Raw genomic sequence first — 25,266 nt, 5'->3', positions numbered from 1 at the left:
CCAGCAACCCTGGCATCCCGATAGTGAAAATGCCTACAGGCTAGCCCCCCCCTTCCCACTAGTGCTGGGGTAGCCAACCCTAGTCCTCGAGAGCTACCAACAGTGCATGTTTTGCAGGTCTCTTCACAGAATCACAAGTGAGCTAATTAGCTCCAGCTGTGTATCTTTTAAAAAGTGTCCGTGATTAATGAGTGCAGCAGCTAGGTTGTCTGGAAAATGTGAACTGTTGGTAGCTCTCGAGGGCTAGGGTTGGCTACCACTGCACTAGTGCCTAACCCAGGCACCCTGTTGCATAAAACTAACCCCCCAACTCCCCGCACCCTAACCTTTTTTACCTAGATTGTAAGCACCTAAACCACAGCCTGACCTTCTCCTTCCCCTCCCTGCAGCCAAACCCTAAGTCCCTCTTGGGGGTGCCCAACACGTCGATCACTGTCTTGTCATCCTTTTGAACATCTCAACCTTAAACACTATCGACATAATGTGCATAGACCTAAATTTCTGTCGATCTATCGTCTGGATACCATCAATATTGGGACGGATGCATGCTTGGTGCCACTCAGACGCTCGCGCAGATGAAGAACTTTGCTCCGCTATGACCCATATTTCTGCTGCGCCTGACTCAGTCCCGTTTGGAATATGAAGTCACTGTTCCTTACCTCTCACATCCATGCATGTTAAAGCAATTCAATTAAAATGTTCCTGGCCTGCACTTCTGTGTTGATAGATTTCTGTGATGTTCAGTAAGTGACTACAGTACAGCAGCATGAGTCATTACAGCAGTGTGACAGTGTTCTGCTGCCCCTCCCCCACAATGCAGAACAGCAGCAAGATGGCATAAAAGACAAATACATATTACGCAAGAACTGACTTTCTTCATAGCTACAGTCTATATGTGGTACTATATGCTGTTACTTTATATAGAAATGTCGGCAGCCAGCACGGAACTTGCAGTGTATGTTCAATATGCGCATATACCATAAATCAGAGGTTCCCAATCTTTTTTGATTCACGGCACCCTACAGTATCAGAATTTTTTTCACGGCACCCCTAGGCCCCCAAATAAATAATTAGATTGAGTTTATATGTGATTCTTAGGGTCAGTTATGTGGTAAAGGGCAGGATTTGCTTCTGTTTGTCCACATTTTATGATTGGCAGCCACCAGCACCGGTTTTGCTCATAAATAATTAACCATTAATAATTTGAATTGGTCCTGGACCACCAACCCAGGGCACACCTGCATGTGTCCCGAGGCACCCCAGGGAGCCACGGCACACAGTTTGGGAACCACTGCCATAAATGATGATTACAGTATCTACAAAACATATCCAGGCAGGTGAGTGTTGCCCCCCTGTAGGGTCCTGATAAGGAACGGGTAAGAGGTACCGGGGAGACACAGCCCATAGAATCATGACAACCAGAAATCCATCCCAGCAATAATAAATTTAATGCACAAATAGTTGGGGCACTTGTAGTACACATTATCTCACCAGTGGACCAAACTGCTCCAAATATCCATACAAATCACCATGTACTCTGCTCACACAGTTCTACAGTTTATCATACAATCAGCACCTCAGGGAGTGTCAGAAATAAGTGGTTATCTATTCACAATGCAAATTCTGTTGCCGTCCTGCAATAGTGCACATTCATCCAGTGCATGCTGGGTACTATTAGTGCAAACTGGGCTCCTGTATTCTCCTCTAGAAAGTAGTCCCTAAGGACATATACTTCAGTAGTCAGATGACCACAGCAGAGCTGCGTAAAGTAGACACGCAAAGTAGAACAATGGACCACAACACACACATTCCCGTCTCAAATACTGCTAACTGTGCAGGGTTTCCGGATCTCCCTGTTTGACTAGTGGTAGACAGAGTGTGTTTTATTCTGCTGCACCTTTCCGACACAATCCTAAAGTTGTTGATGCATAAAGATTGGATACAGAAACATTCCCCTCAAGATCTTTGAATGCACATGAAATATCCCAACTCACCACTGATGTTTCCTGGAAACCCATCTCACAACATACCTACCACACAACAAGACACCTATCACTCTCACACACTGCACATCACACCTTCTACATGCTCCATACATTTACAGAGAACAATGCCGTTGGAGCATCAGGAATGATTGACACCTCCCAGGTGGTAAGGGAGATTTGGTGTCCTAGAAAGCACAGCTGCTGGCTATGTCCGGACTTGAAACTTGCCAGCCTTGGTCATGTATTTGATTCCTTTAAAGGGCTTGTACTTCTCACCATACATGTCCAGTCTGTTCACCTTCAGCCCTGCAGGAGACATAATAAAGATGAAAAGGAATTGTACAACAGTAAGATCAGCTTTACAAAGCAGGGGAGCTTGGTTACTACCATACGTATTGTACTGGATGTGCATAATTTATATGAAACCATAGCAGTCAGGCACTTGCTTTCATAGTCTGCACCTTAATTCAACAAGGCTCTTTTACATAAGCGTGATATAGATGCATTGTGCAACAGAATTGTGGTTTCAGGAGGAGGTGGGCAAAGGTGGCATTCCTTGCTAAGTGCAGATTAGATGTGCAACCCATACATCAACACAATTTGTAATCATAGTAACCTAGTTACATAGTGTGTGACATTACTTAATATTAGCTTCAGGAGTAGGATACCGGGATAACATCATATTTCATACAGAATCAACCTTACTTCAAAATTAATTTTCATCAGGCACTGTAGCAAAGGTGCCGTTATTTAAAAAGGGAAGTAAAACACATCCAAGATATTAGAGACCTGCAAGTCTGACATCAATACTGGGGAAATTACTGGAGGGCATATTAAGGGATATCATTTAGGAGCACTGTACTCGGTGAGCAATAACATTATTACTGGGAACCAGCGTGGGTCCCTGAGGTATAGGTCATGTCAAACTAACTTAATTAGCATCTATGAGGTAGTGAGTGGGAACTTAGACTATGGCAACCAGTGGTAGTTTTTACCTATGGGCTGCAGGGCTGCAGCCCCCCCAGGTAAAATCCGCCACCGTCTCTGCCTAAAGTGAAGCCAGATGCAGTCTGTGAGACTGCACTGGCTTCACTGTGACTGGCAGTGACTTCCTATTGGAAGACTGACCTGCCAGATACTCAAGGCATCCCATAGGGAGGTGTTTCAGGTGTTCCCTCCCTCTGGGATGCCTCTCCCTGCGCAAATGCGCGCACACACCAAAACGTGTTTTACCGCGGACCATACTGTGCATGCGCCAGAACCCGGGAACCCCATCAAGCCTCCGGGGGCTGCTACAAAGGCATGAAATTACTGCGCATGCGCTGGCCCCGTGAAGGAGACCGGGGTGTTCATGCACGGCTTCCGGGGACGGCGGCAGTGGCCGGGGACAACAGCAGAGGCGGCCGGGACAAAAGCGGTAGCGGAGGGGGGGGCCCACACTGTGGCAGCCCCCCCCCCATAATGGTAAGAGCCGCTACTGATTGCAACACAGTAGATGTTGTCTACTTAGATTTTGCTAAGACCTTTGACACAGTGGCTCACATGATGCTGATCTACAAAATTTGGGAGCTGGGTCTAGGAAACAATATTTGCAATTGGGTCAGAAATGATCTGGGAAGATATAATAGGGAAGAGCGAGTTTTGGTAAATGGAACATTTTCAAAATGGTTATCTTTGTTGGGGCCACTTCTTTTTGTTATATTTATTAATGACCTAGGTCAGTGGTTCCCAAACTTTTTTAAATCATGGCACCCTAGAGAATCAGAATTTTTTTCACGGCACCCCTAGGCAAAAAATTTCTTATTCTGTAAATTGTTTTGTATGTCATACATAGGTTTATTTATGGGTGAGGGACGGGATTAGCTTCTGTTTGTCCACATATTTTATTATTGGCAGCCCATCAGCAATGCTTTTGCCTTTTACATTGATCACAAATAATTTAAATTGGCATTGGACCACCAATCCAAGGCACCCCTGTAAGTGTCCTGAGGCACCCCAGGGAGCCACGGCGCACAGTTTGGGAACCACTGACCTAGGTGATGGTTTAGTAAGAAAAGTATCCATTATTGCAGAGGACACGGTTTAATTTTATAAATTCAGATCAGGATGCTGCCTCTGCAGAGCGAGTTAAATAAACTGGAGGTTTGGGCAGCAATATGGTTTAATATAGATACATGTAGGGTTATGCATTTTAGGACCAGAAACAAGCATGCAATCTACAACTTAAATGGGGTTAATGTATGGGAATTATTATTGGAGGAGGATTTGGGGGTGCTCATTGACAGTAGACTTAGCTACAGTGCTCATTGTCAAGGAGCAACAGCAAAGGCCTATGAAGGTATTAGCTTGCATAAAAAGAGGCACAGAGACAAGGGATGGCAGTATAATCATGACACTAGAATACAGTGTACAGTTCTGGGCACCACTCCATAAAAAACACATCTTGGAACTTGAAAAGGTTCAAAGAAGAGCAACAAAAATGATTGAGGGTTTTAGAGTAACTGGATTATGGGGAAATGCTAGCCAGGTTATGTATGTTTACATTGCAGAAGAGGTGTCTAAGAGGGGATATGATTAATATATACAAATACATCAAGGGTCATACATAAATACAGAGAAGTGTCAGGTGAATGGTTTGCCAAGATGCCTGTACACAGGACATGTGGTCACATCCTAAGGTTAGAGGAGAGGAATGTTCACCCCCAGCGAAGTAAGTGTTTCTCTACAGTAAGGGAAGGTAAGATCTGGAATACTCTGCCAGAGCAGGGTGTGATGGCTGAATCAATTGATACATAAAAAAAAAAATGTATCCATTTATATAATGTATAATAGTGGTCTCAGAGAGAAATGTCAGCCATTTTGGGTAATCAGGGATTCCGTTTTAAAACAGATAGGTAGTCATTTCATTTGGGTGATTTACAAATTTACACATTTATAAATAAAATCTGTGCACTGCAGGATATGAAATGTAGGTTGAACTTGATGGCATAATGTCTTTTTTCAACCTCATCAACTAAGTTACTAACATAATATTTTCTATGTCTTAAATAACCTTATACTGTACCTCTGCCATATGTAAGAGCAGTGATAGATAAAGTGTGGCACTCCAGATTTTGTGGAACTATACATCCCATCATGCCCTGCCACAGTATGCTGTTGGGCTAAAACTGTGTACAATAAAGGGCTATAAAATGTAAAGCAGAGTATTAACAATTTGGAGAAGGGGGGTAAAGTCTGATATGGAGAATCTGTCCATGTTAAACTCAAGTAATAGAATACATGGAAAGCATTGTGGATGTGCTGTTCTTATGTATTTTAGTTCTGTTGGCATACAATTGCATTAATACAATAAAGCATAAAAGCACATACAACTAATACAGCTTTCACACTGCCAAAACTTTTAAAAAAAAAACGATATTTTGAAACGGTATTTAAAACGGGTCTGATCCTTCACATTGCAGTACATTGCCGTATTAAATACCGTTTAAGTACCATTCACATCAGTCAACCCGTTTAATCCCCTTAACACGTTTCAAGGCAGAACGCAGGGGACAGCCTATCACAGGTCTGTAGTCTTGTTTTTACTAAATACCGTTTCAGAGCCATTCTCGCTGCATAAAAATGGCTCTGAAACGCGTAGGCCTCTGCTTTTTGAACATTTTGAAATACCGGTTATCTTTAACCAGTAAATGAACTCTGGCGCTTTCCCACTGCAGCCTTAAACGTTTTGAAATGGAAAAAAAAGTAAATATACCGTTTAACAAGTGTAGTGCAAAAGGGGTATGAGAATATAACAATGTTCACTTAAGCAGAAGCAGATGTGTTGTCCAATAAACAGAAGTATGAGTAATGCTTAAAAAATTTAGTGAGTGTGATCTAACAATCAGCTCAGCATTCACACCAGAAAGGAAGCATAAGACACAATAGGGCTACTGTGGTAGACAGCTGGACATGAGACATAGGGCCAGCATACATGAGACATAGGCCAGTGATGGACACTTCTGAGCGGCCATAGCTTCAGTTGGCCAGTGCAATAATGTGCTAGTACTAGTGTAATCCTTTTCCCTGAGCACTAGTGTGCAATGACAGTGTAAGCCCTGAGACACCCATTTTCTGCATCCCTGTATGCAGTAGCACCGCATGTGGTTCAGGAACGTCCGCCACTGTAGCCACCATCGACACTGAACATGACTTCTGTGAAAGCAGCTCTGAGTCTAAAAATGCTGTTATCACCAACACGTCCCTGAGGCATCCATTACACGCCCATGAGATGGTCTATCTTGATGCTTGCTTCAGGCTATGTTCCGTGCACAGCCCTCTGCCAGACTACTGGATTATTGAGGTCAGCGCCTTCCTATGCAGCAGCTCATTGTATGCACAGTCAAGGTGACACATGCACCATAGGGATTTATAGAATACTTTGTACATTAGCAAATGGTCGCTGAACTGCGCAAACATCAGCACTGCCCTCAGCATCCACCACTAAATCCGGCCTAAACTGTATGGTAGAGAGAATCCTGCTTGTGAGGGAAGTGACAGACTGTAGGCACAATAGGGACACCAGTAAATATGTGATGGACGGAAGCAGGGACGTGCATGGGGGAGTGGACATACAAACAAACATGTGAGTTTTGAGGGCCTAATCCAGACCTGTGCACAAGGCTGCAATTTTTACAGATTGCCAAAACCATGCTGCACTGCAGATGGGGCAGATGTAGCATGTGCAGCCAAAGATGGCCACAATGCTCTTTGTATAAGTTGAATAACAAAGACCTGCCCAGATTACTGTAAAGGCCCCCACCTGCTTGTACGATTTGGTCCCTTTTCATCAGATTCCTAGGCATGGGGCGGAGAAATCGGATGAAAAGGGCCCAATTTACATATGTGTCTAACCTCAGATGCACGGCCCATGCGCGTCGGACAGGAGTCAGAGATTGTCACTGCTTCACTAAGAATCCATCGGATCCCGCCGCAGGGAATGGCATCACATGCAATATGTTGCATTGAAGTGGACCGCATGCGATCCTGCCTCACAGGACCTATCCAGGCAGCACAAGGGGGATCGGCTGTGACTTCTCTGCCTTTATAACACCTTATCTGTCTATAGCAGACACTACCCTGCCAAACACAATCTAATAATGTTCTGTATTTGTGATCTTAATGGATTTACATATCAGGCTTTGTTGTTATAACGCTACATTTAAGTCAGATAATTGATAAGTAAACAACTATTCTGATTAAATTAAATTACATTTGATATTGTATTTTGAGAATAGGGAAGGAATAGTTGAAGACTTCTTTAGTGTCAGCTTTGAAAACAAATCTGAAAACAGGTTGCGTATCCTGTATCCGAATAACCAAAAACCGAAATATTCCAAAAACTGTGGTTTTTCAGAATATTTACATTTTTTCCCCCCTGCCCCTTTTTTGATACTTACCACGTCCCCCGGCGTCCACGGCGGGTTTCAGGATCCTCTTCAGCAGCATCTCTGGTCCCAGGGGTGCATTTCGCCTACAAACTCGTGCAATGCACCCCTGAAACGCTGAAGAAGATCCTGAAGGCCGCCATGGGATACTCGACCTGTACATGCAGAACCAGCTGATTATAGTTGTAAGAGACTTTAGGATTATTAGGGGTATTTCAATAAATTGAATAGAACGGATGGGTCTGTATGTAAAGCGTTATGTACACACCGGAGATGGCCAGCTGCTGGATCTTGAAGTGCAGGTTTAGGGTGGGGTTCTCATCCGGCTTGGAACACCCAGCTTGGAGGATCATGGTTCCCTTCAAGTTTGGTAATTTTTGAGGATTAATCTTTCCTACATCCCAAGACAACAACTGGAAAAGCAAAAAATAAAACATTGGATAAGAATGTACATTTAATACGATTATATGACTATAGATTAACTGACAGTAGGACATAACATACCTTAGTCACCGGATCGAAGACATATGTCCCTTGGGATGAGGTTAGTGTCATATTCAGGACACCCTTTGGCATCTGTCCAGTAACAGTCACCCCCTCCACGGTCTTGCCCATACTCTGCTTGGGTCCCAATGTCACTTCAAATCTCCCAGAGCTGCTTCCCTCCCGAAAACTGATCCCATGCTTCACGTACACTGGAATGGCCACCAAGCTGCAAGGCATAACCAATCAAGTACCACACTACAGACATGTGGAGCAGATATGGCATAACTAATGAGCACTGAATAATGAATAAGCTGTAAAGCACAAGTAACCAGCAATGGGACAGGTGCCACTCTCTGCTATTCTGGTTTCAAAAGTGAAACAAATAATCCGCCATCTACAGGCATCAATAAACTACTATTCATGTGACATTCATTCCAGAACTAAACGTTTTCTATTCAGTGAGATCAGAATGTGCTTTAGTGATATTTTTTGTTACTTTGCTCAATGACAGGGTATAAATAGGCTTTATCAACAGCAGTATGCTTACCGAGCAGTTGTTGCATTACTGTATTCCCTCACAACCACACGAGGGGGATGGGATATGAACACACATCCCCTCGCATGTGCCCCGCTGCTGGAGAAATCATTTGATGGTCGCTGACCATCTAAATATTTGTGAGCCCTGGAGAAATCAAAGTCAGTGGAGACCGACTTATATTTGCAGGCACCAGCCGAAGACATCAGCCGCCCGCTGCTGGCACCCCACTTCACACCGCCATTTACATGGGAGGCTGGGTGATCCCATGTAGGAGCGCCGCAACCGCCCCCGTCCATCCCTTGCGAGCGCCATGAAATCAGTGCAGGTCGGCGAGGGTGCTCGCACAGAATCCATGCACATGGACATAACTAGTTATGAGAACGCACGTGGGACCGAATGGATCAGAATGAGGGCCTATGATCAACATGCCATCAAGTGTCATATATTTAACATTACATTAATATACAGCACCATCTACTGCTCAAAAAGAGTGTTGCAGCTTTTCCATCTATTTACAATCGAAGGTCAAGTAGTTGTGTGGTAACGGGTTCTATTGATCATTCTTATGGGACCACTACACATGCAGAAATGCTAGTTTCCCATGTTTTCAGTAACAGACCCCTTTATTATTGGTGGCCCGATGAGGCTGCCTACTATTCAGCAGACATTCAGTATTCTAAGTTCTCCTGTGGGAACTGCTGCCATTTTCAGAGGCGGTGAATAGATGGAGGAGCGGTTTTGAAGTTGCAGATGAGAGGTAAAAGTATTTATTCCAGCATTTTGCTAACTTGTATAACAACTCTAAAAGACAATGTTGGGGACTTTAATTTGATGGTAAAAATGCTTTCTACAGATGTGTAGGCACACAGCTAGCCTCCTTGCACATTAACCAGCCCTTATAGTCGTGCCATGCCATGGCGTGACTCGGTAGTGCATAGAGTTTTGCGTGTGAATTCTTCCATTTTGTATGTTGGATCTGCATATGAAATGCTACGTTAGGAATTTCCAGGAAAATTGTAACGTATCATTTCGTATGCAAATACAGCTGCAGTCACACACAGAATATAGCCGCATATCAGCAGAAGCTGCTTGTGCGCCCGATTCCCTCTGTTGTGCAAATAAGATGCATTGTGGGGTAAATTTACTAAGATGGGAGTTGTGTTTCACATAGGATGTTGCTATGGGCAACCAGATACTATCTATTATCTTCAAGAAGATGCTAAATAGATAAAAGTAGATTCTGACTGGTTGCCCACAGCAACATCCCATGTGAATTACAACTCCCATCTTAGTAAATTTCCCCCTGTAACTGACAAAGTTGCAGGCAAAGATGCTTGGCGCTACAGAGTCACAGGGATCTTGCCTGTTATGTGTAATGGGACTAGTAGATCACGGAGGATAGATGTATGTGAACACATCTGTAGAATTCATGATGCATTAATAAAACACTATGGGGGAAATTTACTAGTAAATGCACATCTTAGTAAATGTCCCCCTATGTTTTAATGTAACTACTGCAATCTTAGTTCATGTCAGTGTATGGTAACATATATATCTCAATGTTTCATACACTACAATCATGTATCGTTATTAGGTTGACCGTATGGGCTGGATCCAATAAGCCATTGTGCATTTATCCGCCTATTACTGTAGGAGATTCTGCTCACACCTCCATAGGCTGCCTGCAGAATCTCCCTTCAGCAGTTTTCCCTCTATTATCCTTCTCCCATTCTTACTTCTGAGCACTGACGTGGTAGGACAGCAGTCGGAAGTTACCATCCGGTGGGATAAAAGACAAGATCCTTTCCGATTCCCAACGTTTAAAGCGCACACAGGGGTGGAAACTGACGTCATCAAGGAGACGAGGATTCTGGGAAAACAAGGAAGGCAGGATACAGACATCTTCTTGTAGGAACAGATACAAAATAACATGATAATATTATAACTTGCAGTTTTCACAAACAGAAATCCGTATTAAACGTATTTTAAAATGGGAATATTAAATATAGGTAATTTTAAAAATATCACTGGATCTTAAGTTTGAGCATTTTTACATTTTACAATGTATCACTTTTAGTTTGTATAAAAGATATACAGACTATATATGGGGACTATATAGATAGTCCCTATCTATAACCAGTATGGGAGGTATTGCTGTTTAGAAAAAGAGAGTGATAGAATTGTAATCTCCAAGCACCACCTGCAGGCTATGACAGGTACTACAACAACTATATCAATAAGAAACATGCAGACATATGTTTAAGAGAATTTGGACTTGTAGGCTGATGCCCACGAGACTGCAGGTATATATGCAAGTGCAGACTTACTGGCTTCTGGCATCTATGCCCATCTGTGCTTTGGGAAACAGAACGTGGACGGAAGTTGAGTATTCATGTAGCAATGCAGAGTTGCACAACTGAGAAAAGATCCAGCTTAGCACTTGAATGCATATATACCTCGTTCTTTATGTTACAAAGACCTATTATGTGAATGTCAAAAAGCGTAGGTGCAAATACCAGAGAAAAATGATGCAGATCCATTTGTAACCGACTGCAAATGCACAACTGATTCCGACAGGGGCTTTCTCCATTGAACCCACACCTATATAATGCCGCTGTGTATTTTCCATGGGTTGTTTATCATTTTATAAAGAGCTTTTTGAAGTTTTATAGACTCCCAAGTGCGGATATCTAACTTACCATAAAGGACAGTGTTAAGTCAGGCATGCCACTAAGCTTCACGCAGGCATCGATCACGCCCTGAATCTCAGCTGTAACGGTGCATCCTACAAGAAGGGAGGGAAAATTATCATCACTGAGGAAAATGGAAACACAAGTCCGTTCTGTAGTGGAACTTGATGGATGCCAAATGCAATGTTTCATATTGTGCATATGTCCTATCCGAACACACTCACACACAACTAAGAGGAACTATGGGCGAGTCCTCCGCATCTCCACTGGTAGCTGAATGGATGTAACTGGGCAGCAACCACCCACCCACTGGCATGTAGACAGAGGGAGTTTCTTAGGCGTTTAGAAGGAATTGTGGGCTGCATGGAATTTAGGGGTACATGTGAATTATCCGGGCTGCCGATTTTGTCCTTAAGTTTAGTTAACTTAAGGACACCCGACCGACGCGATGCCCGCGATTTACCCCCAAATCGCGGGCATCGTGTCGGTCGTTATAAGGGGCCGCGACGCGACCGACGCGATGCCCGCGATTTCCCATAGACAGTAATGTTAAAATTACTGGACCCGATTTCCCATGTTAAATGTATGACAGTAATGTTAAATGATGTGCAAAATAAAATGACAATGTGAAATGGGCCAATATGGCCATTTCACATTGGATATGTTTTTAAAAAAAAATGTTTCATGGCCCCCCACCACCGTTAACGCCACCCCGCTATTGACGCCAACCCGAAGCGTGGCGAGCGCAGCGAGCCCGCGAGGGGCGGCGGTATGCGTCCTCCGACCTTTTCATACCCCTACTATCCACGTCGGCGTGGAGTCGAGAATAGAAAGTGTGGCGAGCGCAGCGAGCCACCGTGCCCGAAGCGTGGCGAGCGCAGCGAGCCCTGCGAGGGGACGCGGATACCTTCACAGGTATCCGCGTCCCCTCGCGGGCTTCACAGGTGTCCGCGTCCCCTCGCCACACTTTCTATTCTCAACTCCCACGCCGACGTGGATAGTAGGGGTATGAAAAGGTCGGAGGACGCGTACCGCCGCCCCTCGCGGGCTCGCCACGCTTCGGGCTGGCGTCAATAGCGGGGTGGCGTTAACGGGGCCATGAAACATTTTTTTTTAAAACATATCCAATGTGAAATGGCCATATTGGCCCATTTCACATTGTCATTTTATTTTGCACATCATTTAACATTACTGTAATAATTTTAACATTACTGTCTATGGGAAATCGCGGGCATCGCGGCCCCTTATAATGGATGAAAAAAATCGTCAGCCCGGATAACTCACAAGTACCAATTTAGGCCCTGATTCTCTTTTGGAAAATTCTCTCTTTAACCCCTTTGAGTGGTGAGTTTTGCTGGGGCAGGACAAACCTACCAGGTCAGGTTTGTCCTGCCCCAGCAAAACTGACCACAGAGCTGATATCAAACTGATATCTATATTGCTGTGTAAAAATAAAGCAGCCAGTATTTACCCTGCACAGAAACAAAATAAGACCAAAATCTAACTCTCTCTGCACCTGCAGTGCACATGGTTTTGCCCATTAGAGAGAGAATTTGCTTTTGCGAGTGTACCAGAATCAGGGCCTTAGTGTACACAATGATGAGTTTAAATGGATCTCTTGCACCAGGTTTAGGGCTGGTGAGCAGTGGCGTAACTAGCAATTTTGCTCCCCCCTGCCCCCCCAAAAATCTGCCCCCCCCCCCCCCTAAATGCCAACAGGCACCTTAGATCGAGCGGAGTGGCGGCAGCGCCGTACGGGGATCAGGGGAAGCTGGAAGCTGACACAGCGGGGGATGATAGCCGGCGGAGGTGAGCACTGGGGCTTGGTGATCTCTCATCTGCCCTCTTCTCCTCCTTTCCCCCCCTGCTTACCGCGTCCTGTCATCTCCGACCCCCGCTTTCCACCAGCCGCTCCACACGGGGATCAGGGGAAGCTGGTAGCTGACACGGCGGGGGATGATAGCCGGCGGAGGTGAGCACTGGGGCTTGGTGCTCTCTCATCTGCCCTCTTCTCCTCCTCTCCGCCCTGCGTCCTGTCATCTCCGACCCCCGCTTTCCACCAGCCGCGCTGTTCCTGGCCACAGTGATCAGACAGCCTATCTGATCACTGTGGCCAGGAGCAGCGAGGCAGGCAGAAAAACGGTCTCAGCGCTGTCCTGCTAACTGCCATCCCCGCGTCCGCTGTACATAGCTGAGTACATTCGCCGCCAGGGAGCCCAGCCCAGAAATACACATTAGCAGCGTGCATTGCAAGCCGAAAGGGTAGCGGGCATGGAGGAAGGGGGAGCCTGTCACTGCGTTCTCACACAGACAGCCAGAGAGCGCTCCCCCTTCCACCATGCCCACTGCCCTTGGGTTACATCAGAACACTGTAAACCTGCGCCCCGGTGGCACAGGCTCCCCCCCGCCACCGCCGGGGCTGCGGACCCCAAATTACGCCACTGCTGGTGAGATTACACTTGATAGTGATGACAGTTATGTGACGATTATTTCCAAACATGATATGTTATTTCTCACACAACTGTATTTTCTTTTAGGAAAAGAACAAATGAATAGTTTAATCTCAGCATTGGTCACTTGCTTTATGAGAACAGTAACCTCTGCTACATAGGATGCTCTATGTATATAAGCCAGCCACCTGATTTATCAATAATAACATCTATCTCTTCTATGACATCAAAGTAGGCCTCGTTGTTGGTATACTTCACTCCAGTTCTTCTCCATGGCACCACCGAGAGTTGCCCTGTGGGGAGCTGGTCGCCCACATTGGAGCTGCCTGCAAAACAAATATCTTAAGTTAAATCAAACATAAAAGGATTAATTCCACTCTCATGAAGGTCGGTGAATTGCGCAACAACTTCCCCGAATTTACTTTCCACATTGAGTTGAAAGTCAATAAAGGCTGCTGAATTGAGAAGATAATATTGTACATGTTACAAGAACAGGAAAGGGGGGGGGGGGGGGGGGTGTACTAAACTGGACACAGCTAGGAAACTGCCAAAAACAAAGCAACTTTGAAAGCATGCCACATACTAAATATGACCGTGAGGATATAAAACAATGACAATGTAATCATGAAGTCCAGTTAGATTGCAAATTGGAAAAACTTGGGGTGTAGTTGCAAACCATTTTTCAAGCATTTGAAAAAGTCTCAACTGATTTATTTTTTCGGTACTCTTTACTTAGAAGGGCGCCCATCTCGGCCATCGAATGCACTAAAAAATCAGGTGCGATGCGACAGACGAGATGCCCGAGATTTCCCATAGGGAACAATGTTAAATGTCTCAATTGACCCGATTTTCCTGTTCAATGCCTCAATTGACCCAATTTTTCCATAGGAAACAATGTTAAATGGGCCACAGAGGCCAAATAGGCACCCTGAAGTGAATAATGGCCACCCGAATTGTTAACGCCACCCCACGATCAACGTCAACCCGAAGCGTGGCGAGCGCAGCGAGCCCGCGAGGGGCGGCGGTACGCGTCCTACGACCTTTTCATACCCCCACTATCCACGTCGGCGTGGAGTTGAGAATAGAAAGTGTGGCGAGCGCAGCGAGCCACTGAGCCCGAAGCGTGGCGAGCGCAGCGAGCCCCGCGAGGGGACGCGGATACCTTCACAGGTATCCGCGTCCCCTCGCGGGCTTCACAGCTGTCCGCGTACCCTCGCCACACTTTCTATTCTCAACTCCACGCCGACGTGGATAGTGGGGGTATGAAAAGATCGTAGGACGCGTACCGCCGCCCCTCGCGGGCTCGCTGCGCTCGCCACGCATCGGGTTGACGTTGATCGTGGGGTGGCGTTAACAATTCGGGTGGCCATTATACACTTCAGGGTGCCTATTTGGCCTCTGTGGCCCATTTAACATTGTTTCCTATGGAAAAATCGGGTCAATTGAGGCATTGAACAGGAAAATTGGGTCAATTGAGACATTTAACATTGTTCCCTATGGGAAATCTCGGGCATCTCGTCGGTTGATTGCACCCGATTTTTTAGTGCATTCAATGCCCGAGATTTTTTACTAACGATGCCCACGATCAAAATCGTGGGCGCCCTTCTAAGTAAAGAGTACCATTTTTTCTTTGCTGTATGCTGAAGAGGGGGCAGGCGCTGACGTCCTGTGATGTCAGGCATCCGCCCCTGGCAGGCATTGGCCCCCATTTGCACTCCCATGGGGACACCCATAAAACATTGGGCGATCCCATGGTCCAGCACCATTTCCGCCCCGGCCCACCCTCCCCGCAACGAGCAGCACAGCGAGGGTGTAACTCGCCAAAGCCATTCGATGCCAGGGTCTGCACATGTGCAAAAAATGTGCACGTGCAGACCCCAACCATCAAAACGAGGCCGAATTTGGCCCGCGTACGATCGTTAAAGAATCGCCCCCATAGTACACACTAAAGAGGAGAAGTCCCAGCTTAAGAGAAAAGAGTAAGCGCATCAGCAGAAAATACAAAGGACCGTTATCAATTAACTAAAAGATATGCTAAAGTGATTAACAACGGCCCTGGATTATGCCTGTTTCAGGATGAGATGTACTAAGCCTTTTAAAAGTGATGGAGAGTGCTAAACCACCAACCAATCAGCTCCTACCTGACATTTTTCAAACCCAGCATGTAACATGGCAGGTTGGAGCTGATTGGCTGGTGGTTTATCACACTCCATTTTATCACTTTTCAAGCTTAGTACATCTGGCCCACCATCTTTTTATGAATGTCATTGTAGAGGGGCCAGAAAGTAAGGTGTCTGTTTTTCCTTTTTGCTGAGGACACTCAGCTACACGGGACCAACAGTGTAGTAACTAACAAAAGTTATACAAGAGAGAGATTGGGCCATGGGAAGTCAGCTGACATTATTGTAGATATAGGGTGTGCATCAAAGCCATGGCCAAGTACTATGCTACATACACAAACTAGAATACAAAAATGAAGGTTGGAGGACAGCAGCTGAGATGAAAAGTGTCTCCTAGAAGTTGAGCATATCAGAAATGGAAGAAGTACATACAGCACCAGTATAGTGAAGAAGATTCAGACCACACAGACGGCAGAGAGGACGTTGCTCATGGGAGCTTACAATCTACCGCCAACAATTCTATTATTGGTGGAAAGGAGGACTACATATTGCTTATTTTGATTCAGTCGGTCCTCCGTGCGTTCGCATGCGTGTTCCAGCGCATGTGCAGAAACAGGGCGCGTGAACCCACGGCATACTTTCGGTTCGCCTGGTGCACTCACCTTACACGCCGAGGGAGGGGCGGAGAAGGGCGCCAGGCAACTCCCATAGGCGCTCCCATGAGAAGCTGGGCATTCCCAGGCTAATGAGGCTGTGACGGACATGCAGGGGGCGGGCGGCTGACATTACCGGATGTCAGCTGCCTGCCCTGAACTGCGTGCACGGGAGAAATCATTCGATGGTCGGCGACCATCAAATGATTTCTCCCTGCCTGCGAATGGGTCATTATGTAAATCATCCATTCGCAGCCATGCGGGGGGCACGGCGTGCAAGGAGGGGGGTGGGGGGCGGCCGGCACTGCGGGCGGAGGGCGTTGTCTGATGGACTTGCAAGGCTGCGAATTTTGCAGCCTTGCGAGTCAATCAGAATAAGGCCCAATATTTGTAGTTACTATTCCCATCCAGTGTAGTCGCTTTATGTCACTTATATGTGATTTTACAGTTTTATATTAGCAGTCCCTCCTCCATGCTATTTGCTGAATTCTGCACATGACACATTTCTGTTACATGGTAGGTTAGCGCTTTGGAGTCTGCACCCCATTGCCCGTAAGGTTGTAGTATGGATCATACCTACATCAGCCTGCTGTAATGAGTTACTGTACGTAGTAGATAAATCTCCAGTGGATCTTACCTGTAATGGTGTTTACCACACTGCGGAGGATAGTCGGGGGCTTGATCAACTCCTTCAGGATGTTGGACTCAGTTGCCAGAGGGAAACCATTATCCAACATCTCCTCAAGAACCTCATAGACCACCACAACGTTCTCCTTGATGACCGCTTCTGAGCAGGAGCCAAAGTAATCCTTAAAGTGCAAGAAGAAGAGTAATTACATAGAGGACACAAAAGTAAAGAGGAGATTATCAAATATGGAGCAAGTGGAGTAGGTGCCAATAGCAGATTTTAGCAAGTACATTCTATTTGTATGTAATAGATAGATAGATAGATAGATAGATAGATATATAGATAGATAGATATATAGATAGATAGATAGATAGATAGATAGATAGATAGATAGATAGATAGATAGATAGATAGATAGATAGATTCTAGTTTTGAGAGCTTTCCTCTACAGGGGACAGAAAGACCATAAGGACATCATGTAAATGAAGGTCACCTGAAATGTGTCCACCACACGGTGAAGAAACTCAATGGCGAACAGCGGGGGCACCTCTGTCTGGATGACGGCCACAAAGAAGATGGCGTGTCTGTAAACACTCAGGAGGTAATGGTGAGGTGTAGAGATGATCGGGGGCACATTCTCTGCCTCAGATGCCCTTTCTTGAGCCTCAAAAAAGTAATCACAGACCGAGCGGGACACCACACTTTTCCAGTGTTTTTCCAAGAAGATGTCCCCTGAAGGGTTAATGAGGAACAGGCTGTGGATCATGGCTGACGATAGAGAACTGCACCGCAGATGACACCTGTGCACTTTCCCCTGGAAAAGAAAAACATACTATTCCTACCATCTGACAGAAAGGCTGTGAGTAACCGGCATTATGCAGCCATTGATACATACTGTGCACCCAGCAGGGTCAGGGTATGGGTCATAGGGTCGACATTAAGAAGGTCGACACTATTGGTCAACGTGTCTTAGGTCAACAGGATCGACACAAACAATAGGTGGATATGGAAAAGTTGACCTGAAAAAGGTCGACATGAGGTTTACACGTTTTTTTGAGTGTCTATGTTGACATACGTCAACATGGACACCGTAAAAGTGTACCGTGTTTCCTCAAATGGCGAGCGAATGCTCAGCACACTATTATAATCTAACACTGTCCACTTAGATAGCAAAGTACGAAAAATATTTGGAAAATGCATGTTGACCTTTCCCACGTCAATTTTTTGACCATGTCAACCTAATGTATGTTGACCTTTTTCATGTGTCGACCAATAGTGGTCAACCCATTAACTGTAGATCTTTATATTGTTGACCTGCTAACCACACCCCCAGAGTCTGAGGTACTTTTTATAACAATGATCAACAAAGGATTACGGAACCTGCCGAGTGTTCTAATCAGATGTAATGCTATCTATGTCTGATCAGCAAACCTCATCTACCTACAGCAATGTACAGGTTTTAAAAAAGAATCAAAAGTATTCACGAAAGAAAATCTGGAAACCAACAGAATAGGTCATCTATAGTATGGAAAGGCAGCGGTAGGTTCAAGAGCCATATTCCCTTCTAGGGGTATTTATTGTGCTGCTCTGCAGTGGGAAGTCCAGGTAGCCTTCAACATAGGGATACAGTTTTAAAAGCTTATTAAAATGAAAAGAGGTGATGTTGCCCATAGCAACCAATCATATTCGGTCTATCATTTTCTAGGATGCAATAGAGAAATGATAGGCAGAACCTAATTGGTTGCTATTGGTAACATCATCTATTTTAATTTTCAGAAGCTTTAGTTCATTTACATCATAGTATCTGAGCATCACTTGTTATGGAATATTAGAATTTCTTTTTTTAAGGTGCAGTTGATCAGACTTTTCACACGCTCTGTATACAGGATATCGGCTAGATCAGAGCAGCCCACAGCTAAGCAGATCATCACTCTTTGTTATTAAATAAATGTTTTATTAAATAAATGTTTTTATAGAAAGCAATGACCCGTACATTTGTGTCATTCTGTTAGGGGCACTAAGAAGGAACTTGTCATAATGAGTGAACCAAAATAACCCCCTTGGTCCGGATACACAGAATAACAGATCAATAAATATTATAAAAAGAGTCATATATACATTTGCCCGGTACACACTAGATGACACAATTTTTCTCTTGAACTCCTGGACAAACTATATTGTGTGCACACACTGAGCGATTTAGCAAACGACCAAATAAATAAATGTGAGTCAGTGGATTTCTGCCTAATTTAAATATGCATTAGCATACAATAGGCAGCTAGCAATATTCTGTAGCACATCAAACAAGTGACTGAGGGCATCAGCATATGAAGAATACACACTAACCGATATGCGCTGAATTGAGCCATGTCATCTGGCCCGTTGGTTAAAGTTTGTGAAGTTGGGTCCTAAGCTGGCGCTTGGAGATGACATCATCTCCAAGCACCAGGAAACACGCTAGCCGGGACCCCCTGTAATGCCGACCGACATGCTAGGGGCAAGCCTAGCACCCAGGAAAGCTGATGGGCTGCCCCCAGCCTCTGTGCGCCGACAGCCTCTGTCCATGAGGTGAATGGATGCTGCACACAGGCATCCATTCACCTCCTCCCAGCCTCCGCTTAGTACTGCACAGTACCGCAGACAGCAGCAAACACAGCAGACACCCCTGCCCAACCACTGGACTGACCGCAGAACACTGCGGTCTGAAGGTTGGGACTCCCATATTGGTGGAAATGGGTCCCTGGGTCTCATGACCCCTTTACAACAAGGCTCGGCCCAGACTGGAGCGGCAATACCCCAGGTCGAGGCTTTGGGGTAAAAAGGGGTATTCAGCTTTACTTTTTGCATGTATTTGCAAATATTGTATCTATTAATCCTGGAAGTGTATCAGGAACAATCCTGCACTAAGGAATTGTAAGCTCCCTGATGATGTACAATGGTGACTTTACATGTAGGAAACATTGAACACATGCCACAATCATATTGCGGTAACACTCATCAGAGTTATCGGACGATCGCAGATGCGCAAGTTTTGTAGTGCGCATGCTCAATATCATCTTACGATGAAATCCAGCAGCGGCTTTTCACCACTGGCCATTCGCAAGATGATTGACAGCCGGCCAGCATTTGAGGGCTACATCTGGCTGTTTTCAGGGAGTGTCGCACAAAACAGACAGATATCAGCTTTGCCAAGGAGGACCACTGAGGTCAGTACTGGCACCAACTCCCCAGGATCATTGCAGCGCCGAGTAAGTATTCAGCTGCACATATGGGGGAGGGGGGGTTCCATTCGATGGTGAGTGATTGCGAATAGATTTCTCCATATTCGCATGGCTGTTATCGCATTTACATCTGTGCACAGGGGCGGACTTACACTCTGCGGCAGCTAACTGGTCGCTGGGCTCCAAAGATTAGCAGCCTAGCGATCAGGTCTGTATCAGGCACCCATGTTCCACTGATAAAGAATTGCCACATTGCAGCTCCATGCCCTGGCAATCGATAAACATTTCTTTGTATGGCTCCCGATGTTCTTACCACTCAAAGTGATACCAGTAATGCACTGTAATGGCCAGAGTCTGGCCTACAGGACCTGTAGTATGGAACCCCTTATTATTTTAACTAAACTGTAACAAAATTAAGCCACATGTGGCAAGATGTACTAAGCCTTGACAAGTGATAAAGCGGGGAGTAATAATCCACAACCCACTCCTAACTGCCATCTTTCAAACACTGACTGTATCATGACAGTTAGGAGCTGGTTAGAGGGTGGTTTATCTCCACGTTATCCCTTTTCAAGCTTAGTACATCTGGCATATTATTTGTTGCTGCACAATGAATAAAAGGAGGCTTGCCATAATGACTGAGTCTAAATTCTACCAGGTTAAAGGACCCCTAAAGTCACAAGCACATTACACATGACAAAAGGGTCAGAACATGGTAAATGGGACCAAATGGACCCTCGGGGGGGTCAAATCGCTCGCCTTGCTCTGGACACAGCGGCTCGCTCTGCTTCACTTGGTTACTAAAGAAGTAATGGCAATGTATGGGGATGTGGCAGTGTGGTGCCACGGCCTTACTCATCCCTCAGCCACTGCATGTCAAATGGTTGTGATGTCAGAGGTCCTTTAGCCTGCCAGGATCTAGCAATTACTGTACATTGCCATAATATGAATACTTTAATCCAGGACACCTATGATTTGTACAGGTTCTGTGGGTGATTAAAACCAGTGAAAATACAGGTTTAACTCAGCCACAGAACCTGTGCAAATCACAGGTGCCTGGGCTATAGGGATGTTATAGTTAGGATCTATCCACAACGGGGTTATTCGTGAGCACATCCTTTACTCACAATGTATGTACCCAGCGTATATTCGACCTCGGTGATCACCGTGTGTCTCAGGGCCCCTGTTTTGCAGTAATGATGCCCGGGGAAGGGCTAAGTGCTGTGTGCGGGGTAATGAGGGTCCCTACCTTGCAGGACCCGAGGAGGATGCGCTGTCACTCACAGGCTCACACTTCGGCTCCGTCCTCTGTATCATATGATGCTGCCTCCTGCTGCTGCTGCTGCTGCTGCTGCTGCCTCCAGCTCTCAGCTGACTCCCAGCTTCCGGAGCATCAGGCCGGCAGTGCTGTGTGTGTGCCCGGGGAGGCGGGGACTGGGCGGCGCTGTACCAGCAATGTTTATGTGTGAGTGAGTGTGTAATGTATGGGTGCGTGTGTGTGTGTGCCTGGCAGCTGCTGCTGTAATTGGGGGCACCCTGTCACTGAGCATCTGCCGCTGACACTGCTTACTGTTTAATTGTCTGGAAAAAGGGAATAATAAGGCAGGTACACTAGTGTTAGTAGTATGGTGGTCATATTAATGTTAATGCTGCTATCATAGTAAAAGTTACAATAGGATGGATGCCCATGTGAGCTGACCTTTTTTTAAGCCATAACATCCCCCATGGGGTATGGGTCATAGGGATGACAGCACTAAGGTTGACATGCATTTGGTCGACCACTGAAGGTCAGCATGGACCTAGGTCAAGTATTGAAAAGGTCGACATGGGCTTGGGTCAACATGGTCATTTGGTCGACACAAGCATTACGTCAACATGGGGATGGTCGACAGTCAAAATTATTATTCTCCCACGGTGCCCTAGTGGATGGTAGGGCATGAGATACCGCCTCTCGGCACATGTAGGCTTAAAAAAAAAGTTAAAGCCCCCATGTTCACCCTTTGACTGTTGACCTTCTCTATATCAAAGCGTCCACTGCTGCAACCTCAGCAGCAGACCCGCTGGTATGCTCAAACAATCCAGAGCCTGGGTAATTAGTCTTTTCAGATGCGGGATGGCCACCTGCATTTATGGAAGAAGATCAGGAAACAATATCAGTATTCTTTAAGCACGATATTATTTGTCGCATACTCGGTCAGAGCAATAAGGAAGGTGGTACAGTAAAATCACACATGAGCAGTGAAAGATTTTAAAAAATCAACAACTGAGGAGACACCAGGGAGGAGACACCAGGGACTGGGCAGAACAATGATTTGTCAACATCGTGAATTCTGGATCAATTTAAAAACATTATGGCCCAGTTCCAGGGGTGGATGCTGATGCGACAGCTCTAGTGTCTGGTGCCGGCAGGACCTGAATAAAGATTCTAGGTGCCCTAAGCATGTAGCTTCCCATGTAATGCTGCTAAACACGTGTAATGGGCACTCAGCGACAGGTCATTCATAGTGCCCATGTGCAGGTAGGATCTAATGCTTGTGGCGTGTGAAGAAGACCCTGGCTTTAGGCTGCCCAGCTGGTGCTGTAGCACATTGTACATAAAGTAATGGTTCAATCAGTAAGTTACATTGGCACAGCCATCTGGCAATCACCTTAAAAACTTTACCCCCACCCCCCTCACGGTACAGCAGTGCTTCCTGCGCCTCTGCCCAGCAAATAGCGCTACTCAGTTCCCATCCGCCGCACAAACCTGCTGACTTAATGCCCAGCACCGCAGGGACCCCCCGCGCCACACGGATGCCGCTTCCCAGCCGTCGCTGCCTGGACCCTGCTGCCCGCCACCACCACCAAGCTAGCCGGACCCCACAGCCCGCCCCCCTGCTGCACGGGAAGGAGGTCCCAGGACGGGTGGTTGGACGGCCAGCAGGTCCGACCATGCGCATGGGACCGCACACCGGACCTGAGGGGACATCAAACCGAGCCAATTTGGGCCGAATTTTTACCCCCATTTGTCGCAAATCGCCCCGAATTGGCGCAGTGTATGGGCACCTTAAGCCTTGCAGCTGGTTTAAACCAGCTGATGGCTATTCACCATTAATGAGCGAGTGACAATGATTCCATCAATGCAATCCTCCATGGCAACTCCTTCGATTTTCAAGCCTAGTTCAAAGATCTTTACCAAAACTCAATGGCTCCCTCTGTTGGCATTAGCTATTAATACAATTAACACTAGTAAACTGGGATCTTTTTTTTTTGCAAACTAATTTTTATTGGTTTTAAACAAAAATGAGCATACAAATACATATCAGTGATTGCAATGCATAGTACAAATCTGAAGTGTTTACAAACTAGGATCTTAATGGTAATACAACAAAATTGTGTGATTTACTGCCCGAACAACCTTATTTATTATTAGAATTTCGACCACTATGGCAAGCTACATTTTGTTCACTGAACAGCAACAAAAATAATGGGCCAGATGCGAGAGATTAAGTGGATTGAGAGAAAGTATTAACCAACCAGCTCGCGACTGTCATGTTGGGTACACACCATGCTATCTGGTATAAGGCTCAAACATTGATGTGATAGCTATGTGTATTGTAGCCATTTTCAGCGATAGTGTTAGGACCTGCAGAAAAGTCTGGTCCCGTGAAGGGGGCTTCAGGCTTAAATGCATTGATCAATTCATGAACCAAATCTCCACTATTTATTATCAGTTAATTTAGTGTGTGCAGAGCTCCTACAATGTCTATATATTCCTGGCCCGTATGGCCAGGAAGCCGTGCAGCACACAGTAGATTATCATGGAGGGGATGGCCACAGCCCGGCAGCCGTCCCTTCCAGCACGGCTGCAACCGTGCGGCCGGGCCGTGGCCGTCCCGTGTGAACGGACACAATAGTGTCCATTCACAACTAATGAGTGTGGCACGGCTCCCTAGCCATGCGGGATTTCACCATCCGTCCAGTGTGTGAAACCGGCCTTAGTGTAGGACTTGCAGTGAAATGGGGTCCCATGGCGATGGGCTGCAAGCTTAAATGCATTGATCGATTCATGAACTAAAACCTCATTATTTATTTATTGATTATTTGAATGTTAAGGTGAGTTAGTTTGTTGTAGTGAGTGCTGGGCCCCGGGATGCAGTTAAAATCCCGGCGGTCGGGATCCCGGCGTTCAGAATCCCGACGCCGGAATCCCGACCGCCGAAATGCCGACACATTCTCCCTCCTGGGGTGTCCACAACACCCCTGGAGGGAGAATAAATTAGTGTGCCAAGCGTAGCGAGGCACCGGGCCCGCTGCGTGGCGAGTGCAGCGAGCCCGCAAGGGGGGGCGATCCACGTCCCCCCCTTGTCGGCATTTCGGCTGTCGGGATTCCGGCGTCGGGATTCTGAACGCCGGGATCCCGACCGCCGGGATTCAATACTGAATCCCTGGGCCCCCTGTGTTTGTATTTACTAGAGTGTGTGGTCACAGGCCACCGCACCCCACCCTTACTAGATTGTAAACTCCTCCGAGTCTTCATTCAATTTACATTCTATCAGATCATTTGCCCTTGCGGCAAGTCATATATTGGCAAGACTGAGTGCTCCTTTAAGGAGAGAATGGCGGCCCATAGGTTGGCCATTAAAAAAGCGTTATCCACTGGCCATAGCGACCAGCCTGTCTCTCGCCACTTCGTGTCCCTTAAGCACAATCTGCCGACCATCAAGTATAGAATGACCAATCACATTCCCCCCTCAGTCAGAGGAGATGATCGTGGTGCCGCACTTTTGCAATGTGAAGCGAGATGGATAGCAAGATTGAGCACCCTAGCACCGTTTGGACTGAATGAGCAGTCCGGACTATCGGCACTGCTATGATCTTTACTGCTATGATCTCTGCTGTTTAAGCTCTCCTAGAGGGCCTTATTCTGGTTGGAGCAGCCGGGCCGTACGCGTACGTCCCGGTGTTTTTCATGATCTGCGCATGTGCAGATACGCTAATGCGCCGGCGCGAACACTCCACAACGCTTACGGCCGGGGTCTCAACGTGCGAAAAAACCTGTACGCGAGTGTACGGGTAATGGGGCGGCA

At 46.1% G+C, this 25,266-nt stretch overlaps 1 protein-coding gene across 1 annotated transcript; it reads right to left on the bottom strand.

Moving 5' to 3' along the window:
* Positions 1-1,429: 1,429 nt before the first annotated feature.
* AP3M2 (adaptor related protein complex 3 subunit mu 2) lies at positions 1,430-21,620 on the bottom strand. Its single transcript, XM_083184885.1, has 9 exons — positions 21,447-21,620; positions 17,470-17,790; positions 16,986-17,157; positions 13,764-13,901; positions 11,135-11,220; positions 10,172-10,305; positions 7,916-8,123; positions 7,680-7,824; positions 1,430-2,291 (listed from the first exon to the last, which is right to left on the bottom strand). The coding sequence occupies exons 2-9, from the start codon at positions 17,740-17,742 to the stop codon at positions 2,191-2,193; spliced, it is 1,257 nt and encodes a 418-aa protein (XP_083041011.1). The 5' UTR covers positions 17,743-17,790; positions 21,447-21,620; the 3' UTR covers positions 1,430-2,190.
* Positions 21,621-25,266: the final 3,646 nt, after the last annotated feature.

Source organism: Crinia signifera, chromosome 4 (genome assembly GCF_055691185.1).
Source record: "Crinia signifera chromosome 4, ASM5569118v1, whole genome shotgun sequence".
Lineage (NCBI taxonomy): Eukaryota > Metazoa > Chordata > Amphibia > Anura > Myobatrachidae > Crinia > Crinia signifera.
Note: the sequence above shows the minus strand (reverse complement) of the source record. Positions and strands in the feature narration are given on the sequence as shown.

What these genes read in the sequence shown, in the direction of transcription:
- AP3M2 (XM_083184885.1), bottom strand. Translation starts at nt 17,742, where the DNA reads ATGATCCACAGCCTGTTCCTCATTAACCCTTCAGGGGACATCTTCTTG. An exon ending in ACTTAACACTGTCCTTTATG is followed by an intron (nt 10,306 to 11,134) that starts GTAAGTTAGATA and finishes TTGTTTTCCCAG; the next exon opens with AATCCTCGTCTCCTTGATGA. An exon ending in TACCACGTCAGTGCTCAGAA is followed by an intron (nt 8,124 to 10,171) that starts GTAAGAATGGGA and finishes TATGCCTTGCAG; the next exon opens with CTTGGTGGCCATTCCAGTGT.